General features: G+C 25.7%; 5 protein-coding genes across 9 annotated transcripts; 3 read left to right on the forward strand and 2 right to left on the reverse strand.

The window, feature by feature from the left end:
• Positions 1 to 90: 90 nt before the first annotated feature.
• LOC134831972 (18S rRNA aminocarboxypropyltransferase) lies at positions 91 to 1193 on the forward strand. Its single transcript, XM_063845829.1, has 2 exons — positions 91 to 530; positions 587 to 1193. The coding sequence occupies exons 1-2, from the start codon at positions 181 to 183 to the stop codon at positions 1092 to 1094; spliced, it is 858 nt and encodes a 285-aa protein (XP_063701899.1). The 5' UTR covers positions 91 to 180; the 3' UTR covers positions 1095 to 1193.
• A 60-nt stretch (positions 1194 to 1253) lies between these two features.
• On the forward strand, positions 1254 to 10256 carry LOC134831971 (synaptic vesicle glycoprotein 2B). Of its 2 annotated transcripts, XM_063845826.1 has the most exons (12): positions 1254 to 1266; positions 1977 to 2109; positions 3011 to 3371; positions 3436 to 3617; positions 3712 to 3899; positions 3957 to 4144; positions 4194 to 4395; positions 4463 to 4545; positions 4609 to 4637; positions 4697 to 4856; positions 9871 to 9998; positions 10059 to 10256. In XM_063845826.1, exons 2-12 carry the CDS (start codon positions 2013 to 2015, stop codon positions 10112 to 10114), a joined length of 1674 nt encoding a protein of 557 aa, XP_063701896.1. In that variant the 5' UTR covers positions 1254 to 1266; positions 1977 to 2012; the 3' UTR covers positions 10115 to 10256. The 2 variants fall into 2 exon arrangements, with proteins under 2 accessions (XP_063701896.1, XP_063701898.1); XM_063845828.1 differs by lacking the exon at positions 1254 to 1266 and having other exon boundaries at positions 1968 to 2109.
• On the reverse strand, positions 10215 to 10975 carry LOC134831973 (josephin-2). The gene is made up of 2 exons (XM_063845830.1): positions 10819 to 10975; positions 10215 to 10759 (listed from the first exon to the last, which is right to left on the reverse strand). Exons 1-2 carry the CDS (start codon positions 10907 to 10909, stop codon positions 10275 to 10277), a joined length of 576 nt encoding a protein of 191 aa, XP_063701900.1. The 5' UTR covers positions 10910 to 10975; the 3' UTR covers positions 10215 to 10274.
• A 1347-nt stretch (positions 10976 to 12322) lies between these two features.
• On the forward strand, positions 12323 to 15161 carry LOC134830092 (zinc finger protein ubi-d4). Of its 4 annotated transcripts, none has more exons than XM_063843460.1 (2): positions 12323 to 13739; positions 15087 to 15161. In XM_063843460.1, the coding sequence occupies exon 1, from the start codon at positions 12398 to 12400 to the stop codon at positions 13667 to 13669; it is 1272 nt and encodes a 423-aa protein (XP_063699530.1). In that variant the 5' UTR covers positions 12323 to 12397; the 3' UTR covers positions 13670 to 13739; positions 15087 to 15161. The 4 variants fall into 4 exon arrangements, with proteins under 4 accessions (XP_063699530.1, XP_063699531.1, XP_063699529.1 ...); XM_063843461.1 differs by having other exon boundaries at positions 14979 to 15154; XM_063843459.1 differs by having other exon boundaries at positions 14941 to 15152.
• Positions 15162 to 16486: 1325 nt separating this feature from the next.
• Positions 16487 to 20322, reverse strand: LOC134831982 (apolipoprotein D). The gene is made up of 3 exons (XM_063845838.1): positions 20200 to 20322; positions 17074 to 17295; positions 16487 to 16786 (listed from the first exon to the last, which is right to left on the reverse strand). Exons 1-3 carry the CDS (start codon positions 20320 to 20322, stop codon positions 16517 to 16519), a joined length of 615 nt encoding a protein of 204 aa, XP_063701908.1. The 3' UTR covers positions 16487 to 16516.
• Positions 20323 to 20978: the final 656 nt, after the last annotated feature.

Consider the following 20978-nt stretch of genomic DNA (forward strand, 5'->3'; position numbering starts at 1 on the left):
TTTTAATCCAAATTTTGCTTCGGGAATCACATTCTTCGCTCTGATTGGTTGATTCTTGGGACAAAATTCAATTTTTGGGACAAAAACTCAGCAATTAATTATTATTTATTGTTGACATTCGTCTCGTAAGTGCGTTTCAGAGTCCAAAAATTGAAAATTAAGCGATAAATCCCTCAAAAAATGCACAAATCGCGCTCCAAGAACACAAAAAAGTTCAAACAACATCACAGAGGCAAACGTCATTTCCGCGAAGACACGGACAAGCAACTGGCGGATCGTGCTTCCGAACTTACGTTGCACGAAGGCTCCGATAGCACCGACAGCACATCGACAGACTCGTCTTCGGGCTCATCAGACGACGAATATGGGAGTGCTTCGAAGAAAAAAGGGAACAACTCCAAGTTTGACGTGGGCCATGAACCGTCATTTACAGTTGCAATGTGGGACCTTAACCATTGCGACCCGAAAAAATGCTCCGGGCGGAAGTTGGCGCGACATAATTTGATAAAAAATCTGAAATTAGGACAAAGGTAAGAAAATTTTTCATGAAAAAAAATTTTAAAATTAAAAAAAAAATTTTTTTTAGATTTCCGGGTCTCGTTTTGACCCCATCAGGCACAATGTCAGTCGCTCCGGAGGATTTTTCGATAATTGCTGCCTCGGGACTTGCCGTTGTCGATTGTTCATGGGCTAAAATCGACGAAACTCCCTTCGAGCGCATGAAATCGCCTCATCCGCGTCTCTTACCGTATCTCATCGCTGCAAACCCCATCAATTACGGCAAACCCTGCCAACTGAGTTGTGTCGAAGCTATTTCCGCAGCGATGTACATCACCGGCATGAAAGACGAAGCTCGATGGTACTTGAGCAAATTCAGTTGGGGACACGCATTTATCGAGCTGAACCAAGAATTGCTCGACGCTTATGCGAATTGCGAGTCGCGCGAGGCAATTTTGCGCGTTCAAAGCGAATATATCGAGAAAGTGCAAAAGGAACGTCAAGAATCGCGCGAAAAAGGCATCGATTGGCCCAGCAGTTCGAGTAGTTCGGAGTCTGAACGCGAATCCGGGGACGATGGCGATATTGAATCTTAGAAAAAAAAAATATTTTTTGATGTATATTTATTCAAGAGACACCCGTAGAAAATGTTAAAATATATTAAAAATGTGTATTTTCTGACAACGTGACGCTTTTTAATTGATTTTAATTAATCAAATGAAAATTTTCGTAGTTTCAGTCTTGAATGGAGCTTCCTTAAAGTCGGAGGTAAGAAACAAAAGTTGCGAAATGCGAATTTTACTCACTCATCTAAATCAATATTAAATGCATGTCATGTTGTTTTATCATAAAACGCCGCGTTAAATAGCAACAGCTGATCCCCCCGCTTATCTCGAAAGCCAAACAAGAGGAAATTTTGTGTGAGATCTTTATCTTGGCAATCACAAAAGAAATTTTCGTCATTGAAGATTTTGATATTTAGCGGAACACGTCGCGTAAAATAATTATTCGCGGGCTTTAAATCAGATGATTTTTATTAAAAATATACAAATTAAAAGAATTATTATGTTAAAGACTAAAAGTGAAATTTTATAAGAAAAAAATAAATAAAAAATTAAGTAATGAAAAATATAAAATTTAAAAAAAAAATAAAAATAAAATAATTAGTTTAAAACCAATAGAGTGAAATAAAAAAAAAAAATATATTCAAAAATAATTAATTATTAAAAAATAAAATAAAAATTTTAAAATTTATTGAGTGAAAATAAAAAATAAAAAAAAAATTTAAAAAAATTTTTGAAATTATTTAAATTTAAATTTTATAAAAAAAATTTTAAAATTTTTAAAAAAAAATTTTTTTTAAAAATTTTTTAAAATTTAAATATGATTTTTCAAAAATTTATTTTATTTAATTTTCTTGAGTGAAGCTATTAAAAAATTAATAAAAAAAAATAAAAATATTTTTTTAAAAATTTCAGAGTGAAATAATAAAATTAAATAAAAAAAATACAAAAATGTCAAAGACTAACTCAAATAATGGTGAATTATCTAAAAATAAGGAATATATGGAGACAAAGAATAATAATCTCGAGTCAGGGAAGTCGTCATTAGGTAAGTGTGGAAAAATTTAAAGTGAGATAAAAAGATTAAGATTATTTTTTAAGCCCATATGAGATATACATAGCTGATGCAACAAGTGATTTTATATTCATTCAAACATGTTTAAAAATTTAAAATAAAAAAAAAATACATTTTTAATTAATTTTTGATGATATTACGAAATTCTCTTGAAATGAATAATTTTTTTTTAATATTTGTAAATTTTAAATTTAATTTAAATTAATTTAATTAAATTTTAATTTAGAAATTTCATTGAAATTTGTGAATAAAATCATTATTAATTTTTTTTTATTTTTTTCAACCCTTATTATACATAAATTAATATAACAATATTTTATTTATTTTAAATTTTTTGAAAAAAAATAAATAATATTTAATTTCATAAAATAAATAAATAAAATTAAAAAAAATATTAATTTTTCTTTATACACATTTGAATAATTTGTCTTAAATAATTTGAAAAAAATTTAAATAATGAAAAAAAAATTAAAATTTATAAATAAAATTTAATGGAATCATAAAAAGCGAAAATCAAATAGAAATTAATTTAAATTAATTATTTCATTAAAAAAAATATTCTAAAATTTAAAAAAAATAATTTAATTTAATTTTTCAATAAATTAAAATTTTAATTTAAAAAAAATAATTTTACAATTGTTAGAAATATAATTAAAATGAGGCAATAAAAAAATTTTAAACACAAATATTTTTTTATATATTTTCGCTCAATTTTTTTTTAAATTTTAATATGATTCATCGAAATTTTTAAAAAACAATGTTTCTTGTTGCCATTCACAAAAATTATCTTGTAACCTGAAAAATTTTTTATCTTTTTTTTTTATTAAATTTTTGTTTAAATATTTAATTAAAATTATTTTTTTTACATCAACAGAAGCCGCCGACTTTGAAACAGCAATTTCTGAAACACATTATGGAAAATTCAACTATTTTCTACTTTTGGTTGCCTTACCTGCATGTCTCTCAAGCCAATTTGACACTTCAACCATGAGTTACATCCTCTCAAGTGCCGAATGCGACTTAAATTTAGATCTCGTCGACAAAGGAAACTTAAATGCTGTCACTTATGGCGGAATGATTGCTTCGGCAATGGGTTGGGGATACCTTTCTGACACTTTGGGACGAAAAAAACTTCTCATGTACGGATATTTGTTGGATGGAGCGATCAATATTTTCGTTTCTTTCAGTCAAACTAAAATTTCCATCATGATTTTTAAGTTTTTTAGCGGATTTGTGTAAGAAATTTTTACGAAAAAAAATATTTTTTCTAAATTTTTTATGAAATTTTAATTTTTTTAGGATTTGTGGACCCTTTGCCGTGTTAATGAGTTATTTATCGGAGTTGCATGGAAAAAACGTTCGCGGTCGCATCATGATGGCAGTTGGCATTTGTTTCAGCGTTGGAAATGTTTTGTTGCCGTTTATTGCCTGGATGATTCTGCCACTTAAATTTGAATACGTTTTAATTGAAAACTTGTTTGGTGAGTGTTAATTAAAGTAAATATTTTTGTGTAATCTACGCGAATTGCGGAAACGTGATCTTTGGTGACTCTTCAATAAATTTTCCATTTGCAGAAATTCACACGTGGCAAATTTTTTTGGCGGTTTGTTCGATCCCGCCGTGCTTGATTGCGGGAATTTTGGTTGCTTTTCTGCCCGAAAGTCCCAAATTTTTAATGTCTCAAGGCAGAAATGATGAAGCCATGAGGGTTTTTCGCCAAATTTTCAGCATTAACACCGGAAAATCGCCTGATTCGTATCCTGTAAGTTTGAAAAAACAAAAATTAAAAAATAAATTTTAATAAAAAAATTTTTTTTAGATAAAAATTTTAGTAAACGAAGTAAAACCCATCGAAACAATATCAAAAATTGTTCAAGATGATGAGAATCCACGACGAAGGGACTCACAATTTGTCACAAATATGAAGCAATTTTCAGTAATGTTTCGAAAACCTCATCTGAGCAACTCAATTCTCGTTTATGTCATTCAATTCGGGATACTTTTCGGGTAAATTTTTAATTTTTCATCAAAATTTGTCTAAAAATTCGTTTTTTAGGTTGAACAGTTTACGTTTGTGGGTTCCTCAGCTCTTCAGTATCATCTCAGAGTACGAAACAGACTTCCCTTTGGTCAACAATGGAGGAAAAGGAGCCGATTTATGCACAATGATGGAAGCAAAAGTCAATAAATCTCTTTTAATGTCAGCTTCGAACTCGGATTTGGTAGTTGATGGCTTTGAAGAGTCGATTTGTAGAGATGTAAGTTAAATTTTTTATCAATTTTTGTTAAACTTTTTAATTTTTTGTAAAATTTGAATTAAAAAAGGTCACAAATGCTGAAGTTTATGAAAAAGCGATGATCCTTGGAGCTGTTACGATGGTCGGTTATTTAATAACGGGATCAATTATGTAAGAAATTTTAATATTTTTTAATTTTTTTAAATATTTTTAATTATAAATTTTTTTTTTTAGAAATGCAGTTGGCAATAAAATTATCTTAAGCAAGTCTTTTGCATCTTCCCATAATTGGGGACTCCAAAACAAATTTTTATTTTTTTAGTTATTGGATTAATTTTCTCCGGATCTTGTGGGATTTGTCTCTATTTTGCGAAAGATTCACTTTCGACGCTCATTTTGTCGTCTCTGTTCGTGACAACGTCAAGTATTTGCTCAACCGCCTTGGTTAGTTCGACAGTTTCGATTTTTCCGACGTCGTTGAGGTAAGATTTTTTGAAGTTTTTCATTCAAAACAAAACTATGTCAAAGGAAAAAAAAATTTTCAGTTTCAATTTTTTGGCAGTTTTGAGTTATAAAATGATTAAAAATGATAAATTAGAGCCCTCTGAAAAATTTTTATCCATTTGGAGCAAGATTTGACAAAAATTGCTTTGACACAGTTTTTGACACAGTTTTTGACACAGTTTTTTTTGCTCTTGATTTAGTTTTCAAAACAAAACTATGTCAAAGGAAAAAATTTTTTTCAGTTTCAATTTTTTGGCAGTTTTGAGTTATAAAATGATTAAAAATGATAAATTAGAGCCCTCTGACAAATTTTTATCCATTTGGAGCAAGATTTGACAAAAATTGCTTTGACACAGTTTTTGACACAGTTTTTTTGCTCTTGATTTAGTTTTTAAAACAAAACTATGTCAAAGGAAAAAAATTTTTTCAGTTTCAATTTTTTGGCAGTTTTGAGTTATAAAATGATTAAAAATGATAAATTAGAGCCCTCTGACAAATTTTTATCCATTTGGAGCAAGATTTGACAAAAATTGCTTTGACACAGTTTTTGACACAGTTTTTTTGCTCTTGATTTAGTTTTTAAAACAAAACTATGTCAAAGGAAAAAAAAATTTTTTCAGTTTCAATTTTTTGGCAGTTTTGAGTTATAAAATGATTAAAAATGATAAATTAGAGCCCTCTGACAAATTTTTATCCATGTGGAGCAAGATTTGACAAAAATTGCTTTGACACAGTTTTTGACACAGTTTTTTTGCTCTTGATTTAGTTTTCAAAACAAAACTATGTCAAAGGAAAAAAATTTTTTCAGTTTCAATTTTTTGGCAGTTTTGAGTTATAAAATGATTAAAAATGATAAATTAGAGCCCTCTGACAAATTTTTATCCATTTGGAGCAAGATTTGACAAAAATTGCTTTGACACAGTTTTTGACACAGTTTTTTTGCTCTTGATTTAGTTTTTAAAACAAAACTATGTCAAAGGAAAAAAATTTTTTCAGTTTCAATTTTTTGGCAGTTTTGAGTTATAAAATGATTAAAAATGATAAATTAGAGATCTCTGACAAATTTTTATCCATTTGGAGCAAGATTTGACAAAAATTGCTTTGACACAGTTTTTGACACAGTTTTTTTGCTCTTGATTTAGTTTTTAAAACAAAACTATGTCAAAGGAAAAAAATTTTTTCAGTTTCAATTTTTTGGCAGTTTTGAGTTATAAAATGATTAAAAATGATAAATTAGAGCCCTCTGACAAATTTTTATCCATTTGGAGCAAGATTTGACAAAAATTGCTTTGACACAGTTTTTGACACAGTTTTTTTGCTCTTGATTTAGTTTTTAAAACAAAACTATGTCAAAGGAAAAAAATTTTTTCAGTTTCAATTTTTTGGCAGTTTTGAGTTATAAAATGATTAAAAATGATAAATTAGAGCCCTCTGACAAATTTTTATCCATTTGGAGCAAGATTTGACAAAAATTGCTTTGACACAGTTTTTGACACAGTTTTTTTGCTCTTGATTTAGTTTTTAAAACAAAACTATGTCAAAGGAAAAAAATTTTTTCAGTTTCAATTTTTTGGCAGTTTTGAGTTATAAAATGATTAAAAATGATAAATTAGAGCCCTCTGACAAATTTTTATCCATTTGGAGCAAGATTTGACAAAAATTGCTTTGACACAGTTTTTGACACAGTTTTTTTGCTCTTGATTTAGTTTTTAAAACAAAACTATGTCAAAGGAAAAAAAAATTTTCAGTTTCAATTTTTTGGCAGTTTTGAGTTATAAAATGATTAAAAATGATAAATTAGAGCCCTCTGACAAATTTTTATCCATTTGGAGCAAGATTTGACAAAAATTGCTTTGACACAGTTTTTGACACAGTTTTTTTGCTCTTGATTTAGTTTTTAAAACAAAACTATGTCAAAGGAAAAAAATTTTTTCAGTTTCAATTTTTTGGCAGTTTTGAGTTATAAAATGATTAAAAATGATAAATTAGAGCCCTCTGACAAATTTTTATCCATTTGGAGCAAGATTTGACAAAAATTGCTTTGACACAGTTTTTGACACAGTTTTTTTGCTCTTGATTTAGTTTTTAAAACAAAACTATGTCAAAGGAAAAAAAAAAATTTTTTCAGTTTAAATTTTTTGGCAGTTTTGAGTTATAAAATGATTAAAAATGATAAATTAGAGCCCTCTGACAAATTTTTATCCATTTGGAGCAAGATTTGACAAAAATTGCTTTGACACAGTTTTTGACACAGTTTTTTTGCTCTTGATTTAGTTTTTAAAACATGTCAAAGGAGCAAAGTTTTTGAATGATAAATTAGAGCCCTCTGACAAATTTTTATCCATTTGGAGCAAGATTTGACAAAAATTGCTTTGACACATTTTTTGACACAGTTTTTTTGCTCTTGATTTAGTTTTAAAACAAAACTATGTCAAAGGAAAAAAATTTTTTCAGTTTCAATTTTTTGGCAGTTTTTGATGTTGACAAAAATTTGGAGCAAGATTTGACAAAAATGACAAGTTTTTGACAGTTTTTTTGCTCTTGATTTAGTTTTTAAAACAAAACTATGTCAAATTTTTCAATGGCCATTTGGAAAAGCCCTCTGACAAATTTGAGCAAAAATTGCTTTGACACAGTTTTTGACACAGTTTTTTTGCTCTTGATTTAGTTTTTAAAACAAAACTATGTCAAAGGAAAAAAATTTTTTCAGTTTCAATTTTTTGGCAGTTTTGAGTTATAAAATGATTAAAAATGATAAATTAGAGCCCTCTGACAAATTTTTAATTTGACAAAAAGAGAAAAAAATTTTTTCAGTTTCAATTTTTTGGCAGTTTTGAGTTAGAAAATGATTATAAATGATAAATTTGATGCTCTCTGACAAATTTTTATCCATTTGGAGCAAGATTTGACAAAAATTGCTTTGACACAGTTTTTGACACAGTTTTTTTGCTCTTGATTTAGTTTTTAAAACAAAACTATGTCAAAGGAAAAAAAAATTTTCAGTTTCAATTTTTTGGCAGTTTTGAGTTATAAAATGATTAAAAATGATAAATTAGAGCCCTCTGACAAATTTTTATCCATTTGGAGCAAGATTTGACAAAAATTGTTTTGACACAGTTTTTGACACAGTTTTTTTGCTCTTGATTTAGTTTTTAAAACAAAACTATGTCAAAGGAAAAAAATTTTTTCTGTTTCAATTTTTTGGCAGTTTTGAGTTATAAAATGATTAAAAATGATAAATTAGAGCCCTCTGACAAATTTTTATCCATTTGGAGCAAGATTTGACAAAAATTGCTTTGACACAGTTTTTGACACAGTTTTTTTGCTCTTGATTTAGTTTTCAAAACAAAACTATGTCAAAGGAAAAAAATTTTTTCAGTTTCAATTTTTTGGCAGTTTTGAGTTAGAAATGATTAAAAATGATAAATTAGAGCCCTCTGACAAATTTTTATCCATTTGGAGCAAGATTTGACAAAAATTGCTTTGACACAGTTTTTGACACAGTTTTTTTGCTCTTGATTTAGTTTTTAAAACAAAACTATGTCAAAGGAAAAAAATTTTTCAGTTTCAATTTTTTGGCAGTTTTGAGTTATAAAATGATTAAAAATGATAAATTAGAGCCCTCTGACAAATTTTTATCCATTTGGAGCAAGATTTGACAAAAATTGCTTTGACACAGTTTTTGACACAGTTTTTTTGCTCTTGATTTAGTTTTTAAAACAAAACTATGTCAAAGGAAAAAAATTTTTTCAGTTTCAATTTTTTGGCAGTTTTGAGTTATAAAATGATTAAAAATGATAAATTAGAGCCCTCTGACAAATTTTTATCCATTTGGAGCAAGATTTGACAAAAATTGCTTTGACACAGTTTTTGACACAGTTTTTTTGCTCTTGATTTAGTTTTTAAAAAAAACTATGTCAAAGAAAAAAATTTTTTTCAGTTTCAATTTTTTGGCAGTTTTGAGTTATAAAATGATTAAAAATGATAAATTAGAGCCCTCTGACAAATTTTTATCCATTTGGAGCAAGATTTGACAAAAATTGCTTTGACACAGTTTTTGACACAGTTTTTTTGCTCTTGATTTAGTTTTTAAAACAAAACTATGTCAAAGGAAAAAAATTTTTTCAGTTTCAATTTTTTGGCAGTTTTGAGTTAGAAAATGATTAAAAATGATAAATTAGAGCCCTCTGACAAATTTTTATCCATTTGGAGCAAGATTTGACAAAAATTGCTTTGACACAGTTTTTGACATAGTTTTTTTGCTCTTGATTTAGTTTTCAAAACAAAACTATGTCAAAGGAAAAAAAAATTTTCAGTTTCAATTTTTTGGCAGTTTTGAGTTATAAAATGATTAAAAATGATAAATTAGAGCCCTCTGACAAATTTCAATCCATTTGGAGCAAGATTTGATAAAATAGCTTTGACACAGATTTTGACACAGTTTTTGACACAGTTTTTTGCTCTTGATTTAGTTTTTAAAACAAAACTATGTCAAAGGAAAAAAATTTTTTCAGTTTCAATTTTTTGGCAGTTTTGAGTTATAAAATGATTAAAAATGATAAATTAGAGCCCTCTGACAAATTTTTATCCATTTGGAGCAAGATTTGACAAAAATTGCTTTGACACAGTTTTTGACACAGTTTTTTGCTCTTGATATAGTTTTTAAAACAAAACTATGTCAAAGGAAAAAAAAATTTTCAGTTTCAATTTTTTGGCAGTTTTGAGTTATAAAATGATTAAAAATGATAAATTAGAGCCCTCTGACAAATTTTTATCCATTTGGAGCAAGATTTGACAAAAATTGCTTTGACACAGTTTTTGACATAGTTTTAATTTTTAAAATTTTATTTAAAAAATTTTTAAATTTTAGAAAAAAAAATAAAATTTCATTAAAAAAAATTAAATTTTCATGAAAAAATTCGAGTTTTTATGAAAATAATTCAATTTTTTATAAAAAAAAAAAATAAAATTTTCATTAAATTCATCTTCCAGAACAATGATCGTGTCAATCCTGATGATGTTCGGGCGAATAGGAGCTCTATTAGGCAACGTGATGTTCCCAAAATTGATGGAAACGGGATGTTTACCTCCATTTTTGATGGTTGGAGGAACAGCAATTGGTAAAAAATTCTCAAAAAAATATTTTTTTAAAAAATTTAATTTTTAAAAATTATTTTCAGTGTGTGGCGTTGTGTGTTTCTTACTTCCGCGAACCATTAAACAACCTTTGAAATAAGGCTTTGGTCGAAATTCACCCAAAAAGTGAACCCAAAAGGCTCTAACAGGTAATTTAGTGAAGCCTGAGATAAATTTCGCTTAAAAAAAGTTGATTTTTTGTATAAAATCTTTATAATTGTAAATAAATATTCAAAAAAATTCCCTAAAAAAATTGTAATTCACGTTTCGATCGTCGGGCTTTTCATCCAACTCTGCGCCGAAGCAACTTCTTTCGTCACAACAATAAATAATTCCTTATCGTTTTCCAAAAGTTGCTTCCTAATGAACTCCATGACGTCATTTTCGTTGCCCAAACTCTTCGGGACTTTTAATTTCGAGTCGAGATTCCAAAATTGCGCGCCAATTTTCTTGATTGCGAACCAATGACGTCTTCCGAGCAGCGGAACAGCCACAAATCCCAAATCGTATTTGTTCGGAATGTTCAGGATGAAGCCAATAATCTGTTCCGTGTCGATGCAGGCGGGATCTTTTCGCTTATCGAACCAAATTGCCTCGCAATTCTTCTTCCGTTGCACTGCCGACATGATAACGTTGATGTCGTAATTGCCCAAACCGAACATCGAGCGATGCGGATTCAGCCAATTTGTGTCGGGCGTGAGCTGTAAACAGATTTCGTCCAGAAATTCCTTTGTAAAAACTTTTTCTACGGGAGAAATTTGAAATTGAAATGACGTGACGAAGCAGAAATTGAGGAAAATTTACCTTGGAACGTGTTGTTGAGGGCATGCATGGCACACAATTCTCTCTGTTGGCGTTCATGGTACACGGAAACTTGCTCGTTGGAGTTTGTCATCTTTCGTTTTTTGTTGGAGCTAAATACTGAAGGCTTCGAGGTTTGTTTTGGTTGATGTTTTTGTTAATTAATTGCCTTCATGCTAATTCAATTTTTGAATGTGCTATATTGTTTTTGGTCAAAAATTTTTCATTTTATGATTTTTTTAATCAATAAATAAAATAAATTTTAATAATTCAATTGAAATAAAAAATAAAATAAATTAATTAAATAAATAAATAAAAATTATCTAAATGAAAAAAAAACATTGAAATGTGCCAAAATATTACAAAAGTTTTTAAAAATCTTCAAAGATTTTTTTTTCTTGAATTGTAATGTTTTATATTAATTAGGGTAAATTATTTCATTTAAAAAAATTAAAACAATAATTTTTAAAAAATATTGGTATATTTAAATGAAATTTTTATTTAATTTTTTATACAATTAAATTTTATTACTCAAAAAAAAGTAAACAAAAAATATTAAAATTAAAAAAAAAATATATTTTTCTTTTGTTTTCATTAAATTTCTATTAATTTTTTTTTTCAAAATTTAATTTTTTTTAATTTATTTTTTTTTTTAATTTAATTTTTTTTAATTTCATTTTTTTCCATATTTATTCGTATCAAAGGTAAACCTTCAAAAATATATTTTTTAAAAATATAACTTTTTTATTTTTGTTTTTTTTTTACTTAATTTTAAAATTTTGAATTAGAAAAATTTTTTTATTTTAATCAGTTTTTACGTTTTTATAATTTTAAAATTATGCACATTTAAATTATTTTTGATTGATCACATTGAAATTAAATAAAAATTTAAAGTAGAATTTAAACCTTTAATTATAATAATTTAAAAAAAATAAAAACTCCAAATAAAAAAAAATTTACTAAAATTTCTAATTATTTTTTTTAAATTTGATTAAAAATTAATAAATTTATTTATTTTATTTAATTTTTTTATATTTTATTTTTTTTATTTATTTTTTTATATTTTATTTTTTTTATTTATTTTTTTTTATATTTTATTTTTTAATTGCAATTTTTTTTACAAACATTAAAATATTTTTTTTATTTTTATTTAATTTTTTTGAGAAAAAAATAAATTTTCAAATTTATTCGTATTAAATATTTAACAAGCATACCACAAATAAATTTGCGTCATGCTAATTCAATGTAGTTAGTTCAAAATTTTATCCGTTACTGATATTTAATGGATTATAAATTAAATTTTTTAAGACTTTTTTTATTTTTTAACGAAAATATCTTTTAAAAAGTGAAATTTCTTAAAAATTTTTTATAAAATCATCTCAAAATTTAATAAAATTTTCGAATTTTTCAATTTTAGAGCTTCTGTGTCTTACGAAAGATGGCGCAATGTAAAGTTCTGAATTAGCAAAGACAAATCGCTTATTCTGTAAACATTTGTTGTACGACGACGAACTCAAAAAAAAGACGCTTCATCAGAAAAGTGCAAATATCTCGTCGAATTTAACTAAAAACCCCCGCAAAAATGGAGAGTCTCGGCGTCAACATCGCGAACTTGCAGAAAATCGAAGCCTTCCTGTCGGGCGACTCGTACAAAGAGATGCTCGAAAACAGCGAAACCTTCAACACTCGCCTATGCATCGAGCGAAAGTTACGGATGCCATTTTTGGACCCGCAAACAGGCATCGCCCAGAACAATTCGCAGCTCTTCATGAAACGTCGTCAACGGATGCCTGGCATGAAAACGGGACAAATTTACTCGTATCCCGCAGCTCGTTGGCGCAAAGCTCGTCGTCAGTATCTCACGAATCCGCGTCCGTTCGGGAAATTACGCGAAATCACGTCGTACGAGGACGAATCGCGACACAGTTTGGACAACAGCACGAGTTTGGGCGCCATCGATACCGATAGCAAGGACAGTCAACGCGACGATAACATGCCCAAGGAGTGGTTTTACGACGATTACGCCGAAATGCACGACATGGGAGACTTTGATGAGCCCGAACCCGAATCCGATGGCGATTACGAGGAGCCTTATCACTTCAAGCGGCAACGAAGGCGAGGCAGAGGCGGCAGATCGCGTGCCAATGAATACAGTCCTCGTGCTCGCGGAAGAGGATCTCGAGGTCCTCGAGGCGGAAGATCACGCGGAGGTCCTTCACAAGCTCCCGGTTTCATGGATAACTCGATGGAACTCCCGGGAAGTTCGACTCCTCAACGAAATCGCAACAATCGACAATCAATGCCGGGTCCGCCATCGACACAATTCACTCCGGGCGGCGGAAGTACGACTTTTATCCCTTCGGGATATCCAACGGGAGGCGATGCCGCAACAGATCCCGCCATGCCCGTTTTGATGCCCGAACAAAAACTCCCCGAAGACCCCGACGACAAACTTTTGCCGCCTGCCCATTACATTCGCAAGCCGGAAAAGGGCAAAGCTCCGCCGTCGCCGTACTGCGATTTTTGTCTGGGCGACGCGCGCGAAAACAAGAAAACGATGCAGCCCGAAGATTTGGTCTCGTGTTCGGATTGCGGGCGTTCGGGGCATCCGTCGTGCTTGCAATTCACCAAAAACATGACAATTTCCGTGAAAAAGTACCGATGGCAGTGCATCGAGTGCAAATATTGCTCAATTTGTGGCACGTCAGACAATGATGATCAACTGCTTTTTTGCGACGATTGCGATCGCGGGTATCACATGTATTGCTTATCGCCGCGTCTCGCAAATCCTCCCGAAGGTTCGTGGTCATGCAAATTGTGCAACGAAGAGTTCCATGGCGGCAAGAAGGATTAAAAAAATGAGATTTAGTCAACAAAAATTTAGTAGTATTCGAAGTTTTTCCAACATGAACAACACAAAATCAGTATGAGAAGCCCTTAAAATAGTTGAAAATTTTTTTTTAATTTCCTCCTTTTTTTTAATTTTAAGAATTTTTAAGGAGCGATATTTAAAAAGTAAGAAAAATTTCAAATTTTGGTTCATTTTTTACCAAAATTTGTTTGAAAAGATAAAAATTTTCATAAAGTTCGAGTTAAAATTAATGAAAAAATTAAAATTTCTAAAGAAAAAGTTTCAATTTAAAAAAAAAAATTTTAAAGAAAAATTTTAATGTTTTGAAAAAAATTTTTTTTTTTTTAAATTACAAATTTCATAAAAAAATTACTTTTTTTTTGCTCGAAATGATCCTTAAAAAATTTTTACAGTCAAAATTAGTTCAAAATTTTATATTTTTTAAAATTTTTCAATTTTTTAAAGAAAAACTTCTAACTTTAAAAATTAATGAAAATTTTATTGAAATTTTATAGATTAAAAATTTTATAAAAATCTTAATTTTTTATGAAACTTCTGAAAATTTTAATATTTTTCGAATATTTATAACAAAAAAGATTTAAAAAATTTTTTAAAATTATTTTTAAAGAAAAGAATATTTTTCAAAGTTATAAATTTTTCCCTTAAAATTTGATAAAAAGCAATTTTTTATTAAAGAATTGAATTTCAAAAATTTACGAAAGAATTTTAAAAAAAATCTATAAAAATTTTTAGATTTATAGAAATTTTTTGGCTTGTAAATGTATAAAATTTCTGTTAAAATTTATTTCAAAATTTAATTTTTTTTTAATTTTTAAAGAAAAACTTTTAATTAAAAAAAAAATAATCATCTTAACTCATAAAATTGATACAAAAATTTTTTTTTTTAAATTCTGTAAAAAAATATTTATTTCTAATCGAAATATAAAAATTTAATTTTCTATAAAATTTTTCTATAAAAAAAATCGAACTTTATAAAATTTAAAAAAATTAAAATTTTTCTTAAAATTAAAAATTTTTTCTCTTAAAGTTTAAAAAAAAATTATTTTAATTGGAAAAAAAATCTTTTGAAAATTTTTACCTTTTTAAAATTTTCAAATCAAAAAATTATCAAATTTTTTAATTTTTCTTACATAAAAAATATTTCAAATTATTAATTCAATCTTAAAAATTAAAAAAAAAATAAAAAAGGAGAAAATTCATTAAAATTTTCAACTATTAAAGCGACCTCGAATTGTAAGATCCTCCCTTTATAGAAGATATTTAGACAGTAGAACAAGCTTTTTCTCCATAGACCTTAAGTTTAGCAATAATTTTGACAATTTATGTATTAAAAAAGCATAATTAGACATTAAGAATGTATTTCTACGAACAAATTTTCCTAAATTTGAGTACTCTGTAGAATTTTAAACCGAGATGTAATCAAGAAATGTAAGATATTTTATTCATTTTGTATTTAAATATAACATAAAACTACAAGAAATATGCAAAAATGAATTTTACCAACTAAAAATTCTCAAAATACTTCAATATTCATGACTAAATTTGAAGAATCTTCTTCATTTTTAACATTTTCTTCAATTTTTAGTTTTTTCAGATGCATGTGATAATTATGAATCTTGATTCCTCGTTTGTAAATTGTTTCAAAACCGCAAATTGGGCACACAAATGTCTCCTTTTTAGGTTCTTTGAGTTTTCCCGAGCGTTTTTTCTCTTTTGCCGGGTGCATTCGCTTCATGTGAATGTCCAATCCACGTTTATTGATGCCCTGAAAGCCGCAAGTTGGGCAAAAATTTGTTTTTTCTTCTTCCGGTTTTTTAGTTTCGAAGAAATCGGCTCTGATTTGACCTCGAGTGAGACGACGAGAGTTAAAAGATGAAATTTCTGGCTTTAGTTCGGGGAATTTATTCGAAGTTTCTTCAGAAATTTCCAGAATTTCGAATAATTTGCTGATGCCATCGTTGGATTGTTCTTTAAATGTCACTTGGAAGACTTGTTTGTTGTTCCGGATGCCAGAAATCTTCAAATTTGAGTCGATTTTGAGGAAGGCAGGTGAGTTTTTGCGTTTGATGAGTAAAATGTCGTCAGGAATTAAATAATTTATTTTCCATTCGAGGTTTTTGATGTTTTTTCGGAGATTTTTGAGTAAATTTTCGAGTTTTTGCTCGGATTGAGACATTTTTTGTTGATTATTTTCGAAACTGAAATAAGCAGTGACGTACTTTGAGTAATTATGGGTAAAAAGGGCAATGGAGAAAAATTATTTTTGAGGTTATGAGATTTTTTTTAATAAAATTATTTCAAAAAAAAAAATAAAAATAAAAAAATATTTTCAACATCTAAAATTTTTTTTTTAATTTTTAAATTATTTTTTATTAATTTTAATTAATTCAAATTTAATTTAATTTTTTTTTAAATTCAATTAAAAAATAATAGAAAATTTTTTTAAGGTTATGAGATCTATTTTTAATAAAATTATTAAAAAAAAAATATTTTTAACCTCTAAATTTTTTTTTAATTTTTAAATTATAATTTTTTAAAAAAATATTTTTTTTTTCAATTTAATTTTTTTTAATTTAAATAAAATTATTAACATTTTTATTTTTCATTTAATTTAAAAAATTCTTTTTTAATTTTTTTTTATTTTTTTAAAAAAAAAAAAAAAAATAATTTTTATTTTTAAAAAATTAAAACAACAATTTCCATTAAAAATACTTTTATTTATTTATATTTTATTATTTTTAATTAATTAAAAATTCTATCACAGGTACATATATAATTTTTATGTTTCCATTAAAAAATATATTTTTTTTCATTAAGTTCTATAAAAAATTATAAAGTATTTGGGCAATCCTTATTTTTTGACACGATTAAACGATCCGAATCCAATCCCAATTGCCGCAAAGCATCATAAATCTTCGTTCTAATTTCCAACGTGTAATCCTTCTCCCGTCCCAACAACCAAATTTGATCGGTGAATGCAATTCCAAAGTTCGAGCAAGACCAGAGAATGGCAAAATTATCATAATCCGTATAAAGCACTTGATATTTGCCCGAACCAGGCAACAAACGAGAAATCGCCGCTGGAAGGCGTGATTGGAGCTACAAAAAAAACATTAAAATTAATTCATGCATAAAATAAAATTTAAAAAAAAAATTGCAAACAAGTTGTCGACACATTATAATTAAATCATTTTTTGTAAAATTCCTTTGTTTTTTTTTTTTGATCAATGAATGCTTTAAAAAAATGTAATAAATAATAATAAGACACATAAATAACTAAAAAAAAATATTTTTCAACTTGAAAAAACTTCAAGGTCGTTCAGTTTTACAATAAAATTATTACTGACACGGTTATGGGTGCAAAGTTACAAATTACGAGAAATTACCTGAACATTCATGATGGAAGATCTGTCATGCTCCAAGATTGCATTGCCGAGACTGACTGAAGGAGCTCCTGTCCATAAGTTAATTGTCTTGATTGCCAATTCCAGTTGCGGTTTCCCTTCGTCAAGGCGTGCCGTGCTGTTCTCAAATGTCATCGAAGCGCATCCAGTTGCAATTTCGGGAAGGTAGAAGCTGCGTTCGACTTCGAGCCATTTTCCGAGGAACTGAAAAAAATTTAAAAAAAATAATTAATTACAAATTAAGAAAATTTTACATTTAAAATTCTTGAAAAAAAAAAATTTAAATTAAATAAATTTAATTTAAATATATTTTTATAAGTTTATTTGAGTTTAAAAAAATATTTAAAAATTAAATGAAATAATTAAAATAATAAAATAATTACTATTCATTTTTTTTATATAAAAATTTTTAAAAATACATTATAAATATTTTTCTATCTAATTTTAAAAAAATTATTATTTTAATAAAAAAATTTTAAATAAAAAAAATTAATAAAAATAAATCTAATTAAAATAACAAATTATAAATTTAATAAATAAAAATATTATTTGATTTAAAAAAATAAAATTTTAATAAAATTTATAATTTAGTTAATATTTTAATTTAATTTTTTAAAATTTCCTTAAATAAAAAATAAAAAATTTTTTTAAATAAAAAAAAATAATTGATATTAATAATATAAAAATAAATTTTAATTAAATAATAAATTAAATTAACAAAATAAATTAATTACAAATTAAAAAAAATAAAATGAAAAAAAAATTTTAAATAATTTTAATTTTAATAATTATTTTAATTACGATTTAATTAATATTTTAGTTTATTTTTTTTTTATAGAAATTTTAAAAAAAAAAATATTTTAAATTAAATAAATTTATTATTTTAATTTTAATCCTTATATAAAAAAAATAATTTTATTTTATTTTAATAAAAAAAAAAATTTAATTTTATTTTTTTTTTTTTTTTTTGTTCTTAAAAATTTATTATTTTATTTTTTTTTATTTAAGAATAATTTTGAAAATGTCGAAAAACCCGCAAAAAATAATTTCAGCATGTGTCATAAACATTTTACAAAGAAAAAAAAAATACGACGAACAAAAAAGATGCGTCAACAAAAAGCAGTGAAAGTGCAAACGAACACGTTTTTATGGCAATTATTAATACTTTGTTAAGTCATCATAATTTCTTCTTTATGATTTCTTGCGAGTAATTTTCCGAGTTGTAGGTCCTTGCATGATAATTACCGCTAATTCAGTCTAATGCGGAACCTTTCTCTCGCTCTGCATTACGACACAGCATCGAAATTTCACGAAAAAAGCAACAAATCGCAAAGAAACAGGTATAAAATGCGTAATTTTTTTACATAATTTCTTTCAAATGCAATTTATTTCCTTTTTTCTGTGTGTTAAATGCACGAGAAACACGCAATTATTCATTTAACAAAATATTCAAAAAAACTAAAATATTTTGACAAGTTCCTCAAATCACTTAAAATTCATCGTCGCAATAAATAAATTTATTGCAGGAATTATTGACATTTTTATTTTTATTTTTAAAGGCAAAGTAAAAGTCAAAAAAGCGATCATCACGCAGTAAAAATGTGTAAATAAATTTTTTTATTTAAATTTCCGATACATTTTGTCTACTCGACATGTTCCATAGAAAGAAAGAAAAGAAAAGAAATAAATACAAAAAATAATTATCGATGCAATTCACAACTTCAAGTTGTTGAACTTTCATTTCTATTTAGCGTGGCGAAGCAAAAATTTATAACTTGAAAAAAAAAAAGAAATTTTTGTAAATAAATAAAAAAGTTCTTGACCTCAGAACGATTTCATATATTATACAACAGATAATTTTTTTTTCGTAAAATGACAAGTCAAACGAGTTTAAAACAACAACAGATTATAACATACATATTGGATGATAAGAAATAGGTCAAGTTAATAATATGTATGTAAATAAACGACGAAAATAAGAATAAAAAAGGTGTGTGACTTGCATGTATTTTATGTGTCGGAAATATTCTTGTGTTTGAAAGTAAAATAAATGTGTAATTATCATAACGGAGTTGTTATTATGTGTTTTGTATGATGGTATAAAAATTATTTTTTAATTATATATTATTAAAAAAAATATAATTTTATCATAAAATTTTTTTTTAAATAAATTTTCAATTAATTTATTGATTTTTATTACTTTTATTAATAATATATCATTAAAAAGTTATTTTTTTATATTTCTTTTTTGTAAAATAAATTTTTAAAAATATTTTTTTTATAAATAATTTATTTTTATAACTTTAGTTAATAATATATCATTAAAAAGTTGTTTTTTTAATATTTTATCAAAAAATAAAATTTTTAAAATTATTTTTTTTATAAATAAATTTATTTTGATTTTAATTTAATTAATAATTTATCATTAATTTTTTATTTTATTTATTTATAATATTATAAAATATTTTTGTTTAAATTATATATTTTTAATAAATTTTTGTTTTAATTTTTTATTTTTTTTAATAATTATTATTTATAAAAATAATATTATTAATTTTTAATAAAAAAAATAAAAAATTTTAATATTTAATAAATTTTTGTAATTTATTAAAATATTAAATTTTTAACATGTTTTCAAAAAATTTATTAATTCTTATTATTATTAATATAATTGTATCATTGAAAAGTTATTTTTTAAATTAAATTAAAATTAATTTAAAATAATTTTTTTTAATATTGTTTATTTAATTATTTATTTTTTCTTATTTTAAAATTAATTTTTATTTTAAAAAAATATCAAAAATAATATTTTTAAATAAAAAAATAACATTATAAACATATTACATAACATTCATACAAAAATTCACTTTATAAACATTATATTCTCTATAACATGTACTAATCCGCTTCTATCTACGGAATATTTATGCTCAATAATTGCCTTTTTCATAATATTTGCAATTTTTTCACATGTCTATAGCACATATTTTTACTTATTTTGTATAAAACTTTCAAACATGTTCATATTTTATACTGCCAAACAGCGATTTTTGCAATAATCGGCATTTTTATTGATGAATTTCGCATAAAAATTAATCGTATACTTACTTTAGTGACGTTAAACTTCGGCATTGACGGATAATTGGGACATTTTCCGAAACCTGATGAATAACCGGGATGAATGTGAATTGCTATTAATCCTATTATGATTATTTTTTGTATATTTTTCATTTTTTTTTTGATAGTTTATTTTTTTTAAATATTAAATTTATATTTTTTTTATTAATATAATGTTCAAATATTTTTTTTAACACATTTTTTTAATAAATAATTTTTTCGAGATTATTTTTTTTAAATATTTTATTTATTTTTTCAATTAATATATATTTTTTTTTTATCAAAGTTAATAATATAATAAAATATATTTATTTTGCAGATTTATTTTTTTAATATGTGAATAAAGTACCGTTTAACGATGCGAACAGTTTCGTGTTTTCCGAAAGACTGAAGTTTGATCAAAAAATAAAGTTAGTAAAGTACGAGAAGGTTTAAAAAATTTTTTTTGTTGCTCTAAAAAGTATGCAATATATTTAAAATTTTTTTTTTTTGTATGCAATATACTTACCATAAAAATATTTTTTTTTTAAATAAATAAAAATCCATGGTGTCTTAGGTCTAGATTCTTTATTATTTATTTATACTTTTAAATATTTTTTTGTTTTTTTTTTTGCTAATAATTCCCCATAGTTTTTTATATGATTTTGATGTTTTTCATGTTTTTTTCTTACTTTTCATTTTTTTTATTATTTTTATAGAAATTGATTTAATTTTTAAATACATTTATTAACCATATATTACTCATCATTTTATTATTTTTTTTTCTTTAT

The sequence above is a fragment of the Culicoides brevitarsis genome, chromosome 2 (assembly GCF_036172545.1).
Source record: "Culicoides brevitarsis isolate CSIRO-B50_1 chromosome 2, AGI_CSIRO_Cbre_v1, whole genome shotgun sequence".
Taxonomy (NCBI): domain Eukaryota; kingdom Metazoa; phylum Arthropoda; class Insecta; order Diptera; family Ceratopogonidae; genus Culicoides; species Culicoides brevitarsis.

Coding starts and splice junctions, on each gene's coding strand:
- LOC134831972 (XM_063845829.1), top strand. CDS start 181: ATGCACAAATCGCGCTCCAAGAACACAAAAAAGTTCAAACAACATCAC. Junction 531..586: donor AATCTGAAATTAGGACAAAG/GTAAGAAAATTT, acceptor AATTTTTTTTAG/ATTTCCGGGTCTCGTTTTGA.
- LOC134831971 (XM_063845826.1), top strand. CDS start 2,013: ATGTCAAAGACTAACTCAAATAATGGTGAATTATCTAAAAATAAGGAA. Junction 4,638..4,696: donor TGGCAATAAAATTATCTTAA/GCAAGTCTTTTG, acceptor TTATTTTTTTAG/TTATTGGATTAATTTTCTCC. Junction 4,857..9,870: donor ATTTTTCCGACGTCGTTGAG/GTAAGATTTTTT, acceptor TTCATCTTCCAG/AACAATGATCGTGTCAATCC.
- LOC134831973 (XM_063845830.1), bottom strand. CDS start 10,909: ATGACAAACTCCAACGAGCAAGTTTCCGTGTACCATGAACGCCAACAG. Junction 10,760..10,818: donor CCTCAACAACACGTTCCAAG/GTAAATTTTCCT, acceptor TTTCTCCCGTAG/AAAAAGTTTTTACAAAGGAA.
- LOC134830092 (XM_063843460.1), top strand. CDS start 12,398: ATGGAGAGTCTCGGCGTCAACATCGCGAACTTGCAGAAAATCGAAGCC.
- LOC134831982 (XM_063845838.1), bottom strand. CDS start 20,322: ATGAAAAATATACAAAAAATAATCATAATAGGATTAATAGCAATTCAC. Junction 17,296..20,199: donor CGAAGTTTAACGTCACTAAA/GTAAGTATACGA, acceptor AATTTTTTTCAG/TTCCTCGGAAAATGGCTCGA. Junction 16,787..17,073: donor CTTCCATCATGAATGTTCAG/GTAATTTCTCGT, acceptor TTTTTTTTGTAG/CTCCAATCACGCCTTCCAGC.